This window comes from Varanus komodoensis, unplaced genomic scaffold (genome assembly GCF_004798865.1).
Source record: "Varanus komodoensis strain SLA01 unplaced genomic scaffold, ASM479886v1 scaffold2, whole genome shotgun sequence".
NCBI classification, from domain to species: domain Eukaryota; kingdom Metazoa; phylum Chordata; class Lepidosauria; order Squamata; family Varanidae; genus Varanus; species Varanus komodoensis.
In genome coordinates, this window is record NW_025335568.1 from 11,492,382 (window position 1) to 11,506,381 (window position 14,000).

Sequence of the window (14,000 nt, forward strand, 5' to 3'; positions counted from 1 at the left end):
CTCATGCCCTCCAGATCCCTTGACCCACAATTCCTATCATTCTCAGCGCAAGTTTAGGAAGTAAGGTGGATCAGATCAAAAGCATACGATTGGTCTGCTCCCACCAGATACCAGTGAAAAAGCACAAAAGCAGGACATGGTTGTGCTGTCTGGGGCTGATGGGACTTTTACCTTGGAGCATCTGGAAGGCACCTAGTTGGTGAGGGCTGATATATACTATGTGTATCTGACTCTTAAATTCTGAATGTGACCTGGAGTGGATCCTTGAGTTCTGCTGAGGATCTTTCCTTCCTCTCTCGACTGAAGACCTTGCCTTGTGATGTACAGGATCTGTAAAAGTGCTCTGAAAATAAGTATCAAGAAGCACTGGGGAAGGACCTATGAAATACCACCTCGCAGGACTGAGATGAACTGAAGTATTTCTCCTTTTTAAATTTTAGATTGAGGGAACATGTTTCCAGTAAGGACAAGCTGCCCATCTTAATTTTTCCAGAAGGTAATCCCCCAACCCATAAACCCCTGTTTGTTTTGCTCATGTTGCTTTTAAGAGATCAAAAATGCTGGCCTTGGGCTTTGTCCTTTGCTGCCAGAACCCTTCTCAGGCTGAGTATTTCAACAGCCTAGTGGAATGTCACCAAGTGGTCTGGATCCTGTGCTTTTACAGGCAAAAGATGGTTGAAAATGATAGTCTCATTCACTCACTGAATCTTCCCTCAGTCCTCCATATATAGTAAGCACGTGGGGGGGACAGTAGGGCCGCGCTCGCCTGCCTCATCAGTCAGCCTGGCTCCCTCCCTTAAGCACAACAACTGAACGAGGAGGAATGAAGGGCTCTCACTAGGCAGGAAACCTGGCTGCCTGCAGGCCACTCTATGCCAGAGGTGGGCACCCTCATTCAATGCCAGAGAAGCTCTCAGAGGCCACATTCCAGCAGTGCTGGGGATGAAGGCAAAGGGGAGGGGGCCAACATACCCCCCACCAATCTAGCACATTTTGTCTTGAAGCTCTTCCTGCTGGTCAACACGACTTAGAAGAGGCATTTCAACCATTAGGGTGTGGGGGAAACCTGCCTGGACACTCAGAAACTCATTGGTGGTTGGGAAAAAGGAGTGTGACTATTTTGGAAGCCCCGGGAGGACTGGACTGGGGCCCCAGGTCAAGTTTCCCCAGCTCTGGCTCTGTGTTTATTTATTTATTTATTTATTTATTAAAACATTTTTATGCCGCCCCATTCGCCGAAGCCTCAGGGCGGCATACAACAAAAAATTAAAATAACATTTTAAAATATATACAACAAAATACAAATATATAATATAAAACATACACTATAAAACAAGCCACCCTGGCCAAATAAAATTCAATAATATTAACATTTAAAATACTGCTAGTTAAATACCTAGTTGTTTGTACAACTAGGACATGCACCTGCTCCCCTTTTAGATGTTCCCCCTGAAAGCATGAATGTTAAGGAAGTGGGGCTGCTGGGCGTTCAGCCAAGGGGACGTGAGGCAAGGCTCCCTTTCCCCTCCATGCCTTCGTGTGCGCACCCATGTGCACCTGTGCTGCAGAGGGGAGCCAAGGAATGAGTGACCGGAAGCGACAACATGGCTGTTCACAGCTAGGGACACGGGGGGCTGTTCTAAGACTGGGCTGACCCAGGTGCTCACGGGAGGCCATTGGTCTCCTGCCAAGGTAGAGGAAGGGAGGGGAACGTAGCATCTCAGGTGCGAGCGGGCTTTCCTTGAAGACAAGGTGGCCTCACCTGCCAAAAGGGACTGGCTGCTGCTTCAGCTGAATGGGAGGATAATCCTAGGAAAGTTTTCAGTTGTGCAGCCGGCTGCAGCCACTCGATTGCTGCATGGGGTGTGTGTGCGTGTGCGTGTGTGTGTGTGTTTCTTACTGACCACCCATGTGTTGTTCTCTCTCCCCCTCTTTGATTAGGTACTTGCATAAACAACACCTCAGTAATGATGTTTAAAAAGGGAAGCTTTGAAATAGGTGGCACCATCTATCCAGTTGCCATCAAGGTAAGAGTGTGGAAACATGTTGTCCCCGTGGGGCAGGCAGCACAGGAGCAGATGATGCGCTTGCAGGCGGTTAAGACATTCCTCCACTAGTTGCAGTGTCCGAATGTGCATGCTTGGAAATGGCCTCCACAAACCCTTCACGGCCTGGAGGCGACCCTACCTGGGAAGAGGACAGGTGTCCAGGAGCAGGGGGACCGCACCAGTGTCTCGTGCAGTCGGCAGCCTTTTCTGAGCCGGGTCTGTTCTGCCGTCATCTGGATTGCCAGCAAAATTAGCCTGTGCTCAGCCAAAGGGAAGCTAGAGTAGCACTCGGTCCAGCTGGAAGGCACCTGGTTGGCCGCTGTGGAAGCCAGATACCGAACTGGACAAGTCTGATCCATCAGGATGCTCTCCCGTTCTCATTTAAACTGCTGTAGGAGTTGTAGATGTTTAACTTTTTGCACACAGATTAGAAGGATGCCCCTAATTGTAGTATCCTGATTGGCAGGGCCTTTTCCTGTCGGGTTAAGGAATGACAGTGCCCCCCAATCTGTTGTTTTGCAGTATGACCCGCAGTTCGGAGATGCCTTCTGGAACAGCAGCAAGCATGGCATCGTGAGCTACCTCCTGCGAATCATGACCAGCTGGGCCATTGTCTGCCATGTGTGGTACATGCCACCAGTGACAAGAGAGGTACCTTCTGCCCCCATCATAGACATGGTTGACTGTGACACTCAGAAACATCTTTGCCTGGTGGAGCTGCTCTTATGTTTTGGTGGCGATGGAGCAGAAACCCTTCTCTGCTTCACGTCTACTCTCTCATAAAAGCCAACCTCCCTACTGGGTTCATGTGGGTTGCAGATAACTGGATTCTAACTGCGTGTTGGTTTGTTTGCAGAACGGAGAGGATGCTGTTCAATTTGCCAACAGAGTGAAGTCTGCCATCGCACGCCAAGGAGGGCTTACTGAATTGCCTTGGTGAGAACAAAAATGAGCTTCTGCCTTTGAGGCAGGAGCCTTGAATCATTTTCAGCCTGAGGAGTAAATTCAGTTTTGGAGGTGCTTTTGTGTGCCTGAATTCCTGTTGTGTTCGGGACCAAAGGCAAACATGGGTAGGGCAAGATGATCAGCTTAAAGCTTTTATTGCCAGGAGAAGACCATTATGCCAGGGCAAGTCAGAGGCGGAAGAAGGAGAAGACCAAACAGGAGTTGGTTGACCTCATAAAGGAAGTCACAACCTTGAGTTTACAAAGCTGAGCAGGGCTGTCACAGAAAGGGCATGTTGGAGGGCTTTCATTCACAGGGTCACCATAAGTCAGAGATGACTTGATGAACATAACAACAACAAACTAAGCCTTAGGAGAGGTATGTCATCTTTTTAGAATGGGAAACAAAACGCTCAGAAGTTGAGGAAACCACCAAACAATCAGGGGTGGAAGGAAAGTGGGTGAAGCTAGAGGCAGGGGACCTTGGAAAACCAGAGCAGGACTGCAGATGGACTGGATTGGGCCCCCTGTCCTGAAGTGCAGCATCCCTGCTTTAGGAGAGAAGGGCTTCGTATCAGGAAGGGCTGCAGTTGACACTCTAGCCAAAGCTAGCTTTGAACTTGTTGGAGGCCACCAAAGTCTGTTGTGAATGCTGGGGATTAAGACTCACCAAATCGCTGTGAACTGTGCAGAGAGCTTTGGCTGTTGGATGGTATAGAAATAATAGCCTGTTGACATCGTATATGTTTCTTGTTCTGCTCTATTCTTTCAGGGATGGAGGTTTGAAAAGAGACAAAGTGAAGGAAACTTTTAAGGAGGAAGAGCAGAAGAACTACAGCAAGATGATAATAGGGAATGGAGCATCTTCAGCTCGGCTAGCGGACACGAACTGATTGCTTGCAGCTGACATTTCTCCTGCCTGATCACTGTAGACAAGTGTGGATTCTCCCCGCCCCCCATTAGAATGATTGAATGAATAAATAAAACCACCAAGTGCGAGCAGTGGAGCACGTTGCTTTGTGCTTGTCCATTTGCTGCCCTCCACCGGTGGATTCCTGCTTTTGACGCCTGGAAAAGAGAATTGGCTATCGGAGCATCCCAGTGCTTAAAATGGGGTGAAGCTTTTGAACCTTAGCCCACAAGGGTAATGTACATAAAATATTGCTAATTTAAAGAATCAAGTTGTTTTATTGTACGAATTACGGTCGTGTCATTCACATCAGTAGGGAACGTTTGAACAAATGTTCCTGCGGGCAGGTTTCTCCAACCTGGTGCCTTCCAGGTGTATTAGATGGCAGCTCTCAGCAAGCCCCTGGGTGACCCTGGGAGCTCCTCGGAGCCAGTGTGGGGGAAGTGGTGTTCTCCCTGGGGGACCGCTGTGTGTTTGAATAGATGGTTGTACATTTCCAAGGTTGTTTCACTGGTGTTTCTTTGTTGGTGGTGTTCAGTAAATGTTTCAGGGAGGGACTCAATATCCGAGTTTATTATCAGGCTAAATAGATAAATGGGAAATGAGAACTGGGTGGTTTTTATCCTTGCCAGTTTGTAATGAAGAATTAGAACAGCCTGCAGACGTTTTCTTTTTTGGAGTTTGCTTCTTGTAGAAACCCACACCATCTTTGAAAAACAGTGTGGAACCGTATTCAGTAGAGGCTGGGGATCTGCCCACCCCCGCCCTCTGCACCGGAGAACGAGCCAGTACTGTAACAAGCTCCAACCTTGCAAACCAGTGCTGCCCCTTCAAAATACAAGACTGAAAGGAGGAAGGGGAAGGACACACACTGGAGGGAAATAAGTGTTCTGTGAAGGCACTGCTCTCATAGACTGTGTTGGCAACAGCTTATTTGTGTATCTGTCACTTAACTGTCTGAGATGTCATGTTGCCTTATTGTAAATTGAAATAAATTCTATATTTCTAACTACTGTCACCTTTTTCTTATTATTCCTTGTCCATCGCTGTGCCTACTTTGCAGTTTTGGTTATTTTTTTGGAAAAAAAACCTGGGTCGAGCTCATGCAAATCCTCTGGCCTCTATAATTGTGTACATAAAGAACCTTTGCCTAATTCTCGCATCTCCTTGAGGTTTTAGATGAGAATTTTTCTCAACCCTACCTGGAGATACTGGGGAAACTGTATTTCCTTCCTGCACTTTAGGAACATCCTACTGGTAACAAGTTTGGGCAAGGGCATTGCAGTCCTTCATTTTTTACTTGTCTAGGGGCTTCTGCAGTGCTTGCAAAATTAAGATAGGAAAAACCTGAGTGGGTTAGAAATGAAGGAAGGCATACTATGTATGTAAAACTGGTCCAGAAGATTCCAAAGATGCAAAGCACTGAGACCAGGAGTCCCAGACTATTGGGCATATTTGGAATGCTGGAGATCCCTTTCAAAATAGTTGCCGTGAAGTTGGGGGCATCTCCATAGAAGACCCATTTCATGGAAAGTGTTGACTACAAGTTAAGCATCTTGTCCAAGCACTGAAGCTAATCTCCTGAGCCTACAAACTAGTGAGGTGCAGAGAAAGACCACCTGACCCTGCGGAAGTGGTGCGATGGAATCCCCAGACGCCAAATCCCACGTTGAGTCCCAGAAAGCACAGCAACATGCCCATTTTGTGGAAACCAAACAAACAGGAGAAACATCTTCCTTGTGATACCTGCTCGAGTCCCAGGATCTTGCATACCAACCCACCTTACCTTTTTTCTGGGTGTCAGGGCATGCACAAAATTAAAGAGCTAGGCTGCAGCCCATCCGTGTGTTCATTAAAAAAAACCTTAGGTTCCCATGGAGTAATATGCACACCAACCATTGCTTTTTACTAGAAACAAAAATGTGTTTTTAAAAGAGAAGGTGGAGGATGCAGTGGATGCCATGAGTTAGTCCATGGGCGTTGTGTGGGAGACTGCAAATACAGGGAGCTGTTTCACCCAGGAACCTTAACAAAGTGGTCCAGGTGAGCCTGTTGGTCTTCAGTGAGGATAGATGTGTGAGTTTTGCTGGCACAGAACAACAGGTGAGGTGGTCACACTCCACCGGACCTCTCTGGTAACAATCTGATCCTACTGAGCACATGCATTCCAAAATAACCTATTCAAAACCAAAGGACGAGGCAAGGATGAATAAATACGGGATTTTGCCACAGGGTGGCAGTACTGCAAATTATTTCGATTCAAGAGGCTGCATATGCAGTTCTGAATCACTGATAAGCCGCTCAATTACAAAATGACAGAATTTTATGGGGAAATCCATTTTATTTCCTGCTTCTCCGACCCTTCATGCGTGTTGGAAATGATGAGGCGATGTGTAGTTAGGTTCCTGGTGCAGGATTCTTTTCCGCATGCTGAAGAATCCTGCATGTTGACGTTCCAAGGATTTCGGGGGTAGAGATTTAGGAGACAATCCTTTGTAAGTTTATATGGAAAAAAGTTCCACGATTCCGAGCATTCTCCGTCTAGCTGGAATTCTGTGCACACTTACCTGGAGGTAAGCATAACCGAACACACACAGATGCATAGAGTTGTACTGCACAGGGCTTCCATTTGGGCCTGTACCATAAATCAATCTGATTTCACTTTGTATTGCATTTTTAAAATTTTGACTCCTATCGTATAACTCACTTCAAAAGCTAGTATATGCAACAACCACCTTTTGTTCAATGTCACATCCTTTTTTCTTTTTAAAAAATATTCCTTTCCTTGAAATATTTCTTTTAAAAGTTCATAATCTGCTTTTGAACCCTACACTTTCTCAGAGTGGATAATAAACATATATTTTATAACAACAAAATATCAGTCAAAGCAAATGAAAACTGAGCAAACAAGGAACAAAATGCTGGTACACCAAAGCATCCTTCTAAATGTGCTGAGATTATAGACCTGAAGAATCTGTTGGCAACAAACCTCAGAGAAGAAGAAAGGCCAAGAAAGTCTTGTTGGCTGTAGAACGCCAAGTAATCTATACCAGCAAAGGACGATATTGTCTGTCTGTGGGTTAGGAGAATAGGGCCCTGACAGTGAAACCGGACATCTGAAATTTGGCATGCATGCTAAGGGGTGCCTAGGGGTATGCTTTTTAAAAATCTGTCCATTGATTTTAAGTAATTTAAAAGTGTCCATGTGGCTGAAGTGGAATCTTGAGTCACTAGGGGCAGAATTGCTTAAAGGGCCAATGCAGCTGGGGACCCTAACCCAGCACTCAGTGCCCACAAGGTGCTCCCAAATTGGTATCCCTTTGCACCCAAATTTTTAGAATGCTTTCTCCTGTGTGAGAGGCATGTAACTTATATGTAGGCTTCAAGAAAAGGAGGCTGAATGTTCAAGCCCTTTTCAAATTGATATCTCTGTGCTACCTGCTCATTTTCCAGAAGCATGATTAAAATGCCATCCTGTGGCTGCCAGGTGCTGCCTGGAAGGCCATAGGATCATTCAGCGCCCCAGCTTGGAAGGAGCACCGAGGACACAGCTGGGGTTCCGTACTAGAAGTGGCCTCCCCCTGCCCTCATCATTGGCAAGGCTCTTTCTGAGCCAGCTGCAGCTCTGGGGCTGTGCATCCATCCGGGGCGCAGGCCGTCTGATAATGGGCAAAGACACCAGGACCACCAGGCAAGGTGGTATAAGACCTGAGGCCAATCCCCAGTCCAAGCCACAAGGCCAAGTTACAACACCAAGCAGACCAAGGTCAAAAACAGGAGTCCATCACAATGCAGTCCAGTAAATGAGAGCATGGTCAACATGAGCCAGAGGTGAGGAACCAGGAACACAGCATGAGAAGGAGCGGGGATCTTGGAGAAGGCTCAGGCAAGGCCCACTGGAGTTGCTGTTGCTGCAGCAGCAGCTTCTGGGGGGGAAGAGCCAGTCTGAAAATAGCTCTTCCCCAGGGCTCCCAGGTGGGGCTCATGAAGGCCTAGGCTGCAGCAGCAGAAGAGTCTGGAACCAATCCTGCAACTGCCAGGGCTGTTATTCTGGTGCTTGGCCAGCAGGAGGAGCCCTGCAGCAGCCCAGATCGAGACAGCGGCAAGCGCCACTTTAGCGGCTGCAGGGAGGGGATGCTCAGCCCCACCTTCTCATACACGAGGGCACAAACCGTCATTTCCAAGAAGGAAACTAGCAGTGCTATAAGAAAAGTAACTTGCCCAGTGCAGCTCAGAGGTCATAGAATCCTAGAATAGTAGAGCTGGAAGGGGCCATGAAGGCCATCGGGTCCACCGCCCTGCTGCTGCAGGACACCAAGTTACACCGTCCCACTCAGATGGCTGTCCAGGTTCTTTCCGAATGTCTCTGGTGTGGGAGAGCCCACCTTGAATGTCTCCAGGTGGGGGGTCTGAGCTCCAAAACACAAAGCCACGCTTTGGAAAGCAAATCAATTTCACAGTGGAGGGAAGCACTTGGCCCCTCCCAATCAAAAGAAAATATTTATTTATTTGGAATTATTTGGAAAAATATGAGGGGCAGCTTGTCTGGTGAGTCCCAAGAGAGGTTCCCACCAACACTGGGTCCCACATTGAAAACCCCAGCCATACTGCTGGAAGCCAAGGGAAACCAGTAGAAACACAGAAAACAGAAACATAGAAAACAGCGCGAGTCAGAAGGGGCCTCCTGGGCCATCTAGTCTGACCTCCGACACCAGCCGGCTCCGCTCACGACATGTCCACCATGTGGACGTCCAGCCTATCCTTGAACACCTGCACCGATGGGGCCTCCACCACCTCCCGGGGAAGCCCATTCCACGCCCTTGGGGTCCTGACTGTCAGGAAGGGCTTCCTGGCATCCAAATGGAACCTTGGCTGAGGAACAGGGTCCTGTGGCTGTGGGACAGCCCTCCCCCTCATGGGAATACAATGGAAAGACATCCCTCCTGGGGGGCTATGGGGGCACACCATGGCAGCAGCCACACGTAGGGGTAAGAGCAGGTGTGGCTCCACTCAGAAGGGCAGGCACGAGATGCCCCGCTCTGGTGGCGGAAGGAGCTTTGCTTTCAGGCTTAGGAACTTAAAAAACCCTGCTGGATCTGACCCAGGGTCCATCCTGTCCAGCAATCTGTTCACGCAGTGGCCAACCAGCTGCCCACAAGCAGGATAGGGAGGGCTCTCTCCTGCCCACGTTCACCAGGCTCCACTGCTTCAGACTGAGAAGTGTTCCAATCTGTGTGAAGCGGCTGCGTCCATTTGCCAGGACTTGCTGAAGGGTGGTGCTTTGGATGACCAAAGCCCAAGAAGGAACATGTTTTCCTTTCTCTCCCCTCTTCCCTGTCCAGCAGATCCAGATGACTCTTTAGGAGCAGAGCCTTCAGAGGTTACAGTACAGTATGAATCCTAATGCCATTCTCCTTAAGAGAAGCATCTGCCCACATAAGGAGCCAAATTCAAGCTGAAATTTGCTCTCTTTCCCCATTTTCAGAAAAGCCTCTTGCTCCACCCTCAAGGTGACTCCTGCTGCTTGTGGGGTAGAAAGTGGGATTGCCGGACACTCTGTAATCGCTCCACTTTCACCTGTCATCTCCTGACCGTGTCAAGGAATGCCTTCTTCATCACATCCTTCTGAAATGTCTCCTTCCCTTTCCAAGGTCCTGATCCTTACACTCTGCCTGAGAACTTCACTAGGGACCCTGAAACGGCCAAGTCAAGGAGATGGCACTGCAGTGTGGCATCCAGGATCGATGAGCAGGGGTGTCATGCCTGTGCAGCCCTGCCCAGTGTGGAGGTGCAGGTGAGCATCAGGAGGTGAGGGTCTGCAGAGAAAGGCCTCTCACGAGTGTCCCAAATTCCATGCCTCTGGGTAAGTCCATCGAAACAACTTAGGCCTAGCACGTCTCATCTCCAACCAGGGCAGGGCTTTCATGAAGCCAAGGGGACCCAACTGCCCATTCAAGACCGGGAAACCCCAAAATACTTTGCATTACACCATGGGGTGACACTATGTTGCTGGGGAAATTAATCCCTCCCCTGTCCCCAGCTCCTGTGGGGATAAGCACAGAGGGAACAAGGAAGTCTCAGCAGGATGGCAGTGTCCCTGCTAATCAAAAATGGCTGATGACGCCTTCCTGCGAGCCCCGGCTCTGCTATTGCACTGGGCATCCAGGCTGGTCTAACAATGGGGCCAGGACTGGCAGGCTGTTTCTTCTGCTGGACCCATTGTGACATATAGTAGTGTCATCCTATACATGTGTACCTAAAACAAGTCCTGTTGTATTGAATGGGACTTATTCCCAGGTAAGTTATGCATAGGCTGGTATGCCAGAGGCCCAACTGCAAGGATGTGGTGCTGTTCTCATGTAGCTCCCCTTCATTTCAGGGGGGCTTTCATAGCAGGATGCCTAGCAGGGTTGTGCCCATAATATGAGTCTTTAATTTAAAAAGGGGGGTGGTGGTGGGATGGGGAAAAGACTTATGACCTCAAGAACAGAATACAGACTCCAAATGATACTTGCCTTCCCTGTCTTATTAGATTTTCTCTACCGTTTTTATTATTTGCTGGATAAAATCCATACAAATGAAATTGAGACATGCTCAGTAAATAATAATGAAAAGGTAAATTTACTTTATGAAGAAGCTGGTGCATGTAAGACCTCATTTCGCATGATGCTAACTTCACTGCTCACCAAACTAATTCAGACAGGCAGGCGGTCTGTTGCCTTCCCTCGCCTCCCCACTCGCTCTCACCCGCAGCTCGTCTCTGCCTTCTCCACTCTGTCATTGTGTGTGTGACCTCTTCTAACATGGGTTCTTAAGACAAATTGGTTTAAAAAGGAAAGACGACAACCAGCCAGACATGGTCAACAAGACACAGAAATAGTTTAATTCACCACATGTTTCCCTTTGGAGGAGGATTATTCACTTCTGCAATTCCTTCCAATTTCATTGGTGCCACTAGAAAAAAATGCAGGGAGAAGCCATAAAGCAAGCAAAGTGTGTGCGTGTGCGCGTGCACACACACACACACGGATGGGTGGGCGTAGGGAAGTTTTCCCCCATAAATTAAATTTCTGGTATATGTGTGTGTGCGCGGACAGGAGAAGCAATGCAGCTGCAGGTTGGGAAGAAGGTTGCTTGCCAGGGAGGGTGGCTGCCACACCCGCTTGCAATGCTTTTCTGCACCTGGGGAAGGCACGAGCACCTGGGGGTCTACAAGCATTCGTGGACTTTCCCACGACGTGGCTCAGTTTGCAGGACCAGGCCCAGCACCAGAGGAAGTCTTCAGAGCTGGAGGGACGGATTCCGAAAGTCCTCCTCTGAACCCCAGCTGAGATGCCAAGGCCGGTGGACTCAGAGATAAGCCAGGGGGCAGCTGGGGCTTGGGAGGAAACCAGGTTCAGGCGCTGTGGGAAAGCAAAGGGAGGAAGAGGGTGGTTCAGTATCACTAACTGAAGGGTTGAGCATCACCTACAGAGGGCAGCCCACCTGAGATGTGCCAGGTGCCCTAACGTCTGGCCTGAGGGCAGGACCATCTGCCTGAGCAGCACATGCTGGTGACTGGAGTTTGGACGGGAGGGGGGCTGTTTTGTTTGGCATCAACACTTCTTTAATGGCTAGTATTCTATCTGCGTTTGCTTCTTTTATTGACTTCTGTGATGCACTTCATTTTAAGCCAGACTGATTGGCTTTTGCATAAATAAAGCCTTGCATTAGTAAGCCATTGTCTGGGTCTGCTTGGAAGAAAGGAGAGTACAAGTTCATCAGGTGACATAAAAATACTCTTTCTCAATCAATCAATCAATCAATCAATCACTGAATAAAAGCAGATATTCTTCTTGAAGCATTTCTGGACCCCAGAAATTGTCTGGGAACAAAAAGCTGATTGGGCTGGCCAGACACGCCTTTGCACATGTACAGCTGCACTGCTAATTTCCACCTCTGATGGCGTCCCTCCACAGTGCTCTGGGTGCCACCGATGAGCCCCCCGCCACTTTCAGAGGCAGCTGACCACGGGGGCTGTGGAGGAAAGTGGCCTTGGACAGGCACTTTCTCCCCCAAATCCAACCAATCTGAGATGGCAGGCCAAAGGCTGCATTTAGGGTTATGCAGAGGTGCTGAGCCTTACTAGTGGGTGCAGCACCTGGCCGGAAAGGGCTCGCAAGCCCATGGAGGGCTGTAGTCTCAGCATACAGTGCCTAGAGGCTGTTTATCATGGGGCTGCCACCCAAATGACCTTGGAAGCAGCTCCTGTGCCACACAGTGGTGTTCCAGGTGAGTCCTGGCAACAGATAAGCTGAGGACCACTGCTGTATTCGCAAGGCGCCAAGCCTCTTTCAGCCTGAATTCGATTCTGGGGAAAGTCTTGGCGACTGAGTTCCAGGGCAAAAATACTGAGGCTAACACAGCAGTATATTACCCTCCAGAAGGGCTGCGTTTTGCCCATGGTTGTGAGGCCGTGGATCCCTGCTCTTATGGGCTTTGTTTTCATCTCTGGACACTCAGCTCTCCCTTGGAAAATCACACATAGGACATGAATGCAACACCAGTGTTGTTCACCCACTGCGATCGGCATGTGATACTCTAAGTTATATTGCTGGATAATCCAGTATTCTGCTTTTAGCAGTGGCCAATCAAGGTGCCTTTGGGAAACTGAGAGAGGGGGGCAGGAAAGAAACGGCCCTCCTGTGACAAAAGGGTGTCTGTCTGTGAACCGGTGAATTTATCAGCAGGATAGAACTTCTGATGTACTGAGCTGGTGACGGTGCGAATGTGTCTATAAAAGTATTAGGGATCCATTATGTGATATACTTTTAAGAGCCTCTTCCCACCTCCTTCGCATCTCATACTTGCAAGTCTTTTCAAGGCACTTCTTCTTTTGGCTTTTTTTTTTTTTTAATCTTACTGTCGTTATATTAATGGCTCCACTTTGACAAGTTCACCATGACCCAGGAAATGAAAGCAGAGGAAAATTGGAGTAAGAGAGGATGGGGCACACCTAAAAGGAATTTTATGTTCCTCTGGTGGTAATTAAAGCGCTATGATATTTTTTTAAATGTAAAAATCATGCTGAGTGTTGGAAAGCCCATATCCCCTGCAGATATACGATACGCAATCATGAAATTTCAAGGCAGTGCTCTGAATGCTTTTGCACCCCAACTGACTTTTGCCCTGCCTCTCTGTCTTTCCACCCACACTCCTTGCTTTTATACGTGTTTGATTGGAGTGATGCATTTGGTGCTAAACTCTGTGCTATAAATGTTACCTGCAAGGGAGCAAGAGGAAGGGGAGTCTACCTGTCAGGCTTGTTCACACGGAAGTTCTCATCTTTGCACCACCAAACTTCCTCCCACTCAAGCCTGTATAGCACTCACAAACCGTATTTATTTATTTGGGATATTTCTAACCCGTCCAATCACTATGCGTCTCCCCCTGCCGCATTTCTTGAACATGTGCATGTTGCTCCCCATGGAGAACAGTGGTTTAGGGTGGGTTTTCAAATGCATGCATTCTTTGCTTGTACATTTGAAAGGCAGGGTGTGTGTGTGTGTGTGTGTGTGTGTGTATTTGTGCACCCCCACAAATTCCAGAGGGTGTGTACATTGCATTCCATGTTCATTTCCGGGAGGTGCATGCTGGGCATTCAACTGCGCGTCCAAGGGGTTTTGCAGAGAGGAGACAGGCTCTCCTTCTGCCCCGTTTCCCCGGCAGGCCGGCGTTGTGCTGCTCGCAACAGCTAGGGGCCAGCATCACTACGTGCATTTCGCCCTCCCACTTGCCTTTTTAATCGGGTTCTTCTTGCTGCAAGGCCTGGCAAAGGGGCGTGGACCGGCGGCGAAGGCCTGATTTGTATTGCACTTTATTTGCATACTCTAATGAGATGGACTATAATTGGCCTTCATCGATTTTGTTTTTATTGAGCTAAAATAGAGTCAGTGCATCTTCAGCCAGGGGAGCCCATTGATTTGTGGTAGGATTCAGGGCTAGTCCGTTGAAAAATTAATTAATTATGCTCTTATTTAGCGATCAGCACTGGCCAAGCTGATATCTTTTCCATCTGGGGATGTTTTGCCATGAGGTGAGTTTGAGAATGTTTGCTTT

The 14,000-nt window shown here is 48.3% G+C and overlaps 1 protein-coding gene across 1 annotated transcript in view; it reads left to right on the plus strand.

Annotated features, from left to right (window-relative positions):
* Positions 1–4,920, plus strand: part of GPAT3 (glycerol-3-phosphate acyltransferase 3) — a 29,570-nt gene extending 24,650 nt beyond the window's left edge. Inside the window, exons 8-12 of the mRNA XM_044428609.1 lie at positions 441–496; positions 1,942–2,027; positions 2,571–2,699; positions 2,905–2,984; positions 3,765–4,920. Of these exons, the coding sequence (XP_044284544.1) occupies positions 441–496; positions 1,942–2,027; positions 2,571–2,699; positions 2,905–2,984; positions 3,765–3,885 (472 nt within the window). The 3' untranslated portion in view covers positions 3,886–4,920. The remainder of the gene's footprint in view (positions 1–440; positions 497–1,941; positions 2,028–2,570; positions 2,700–2,904; positions 2,985–3,764) is intronic.
* Positions 4,921–14,000: the final 9,080 nt, after the last annotated feature.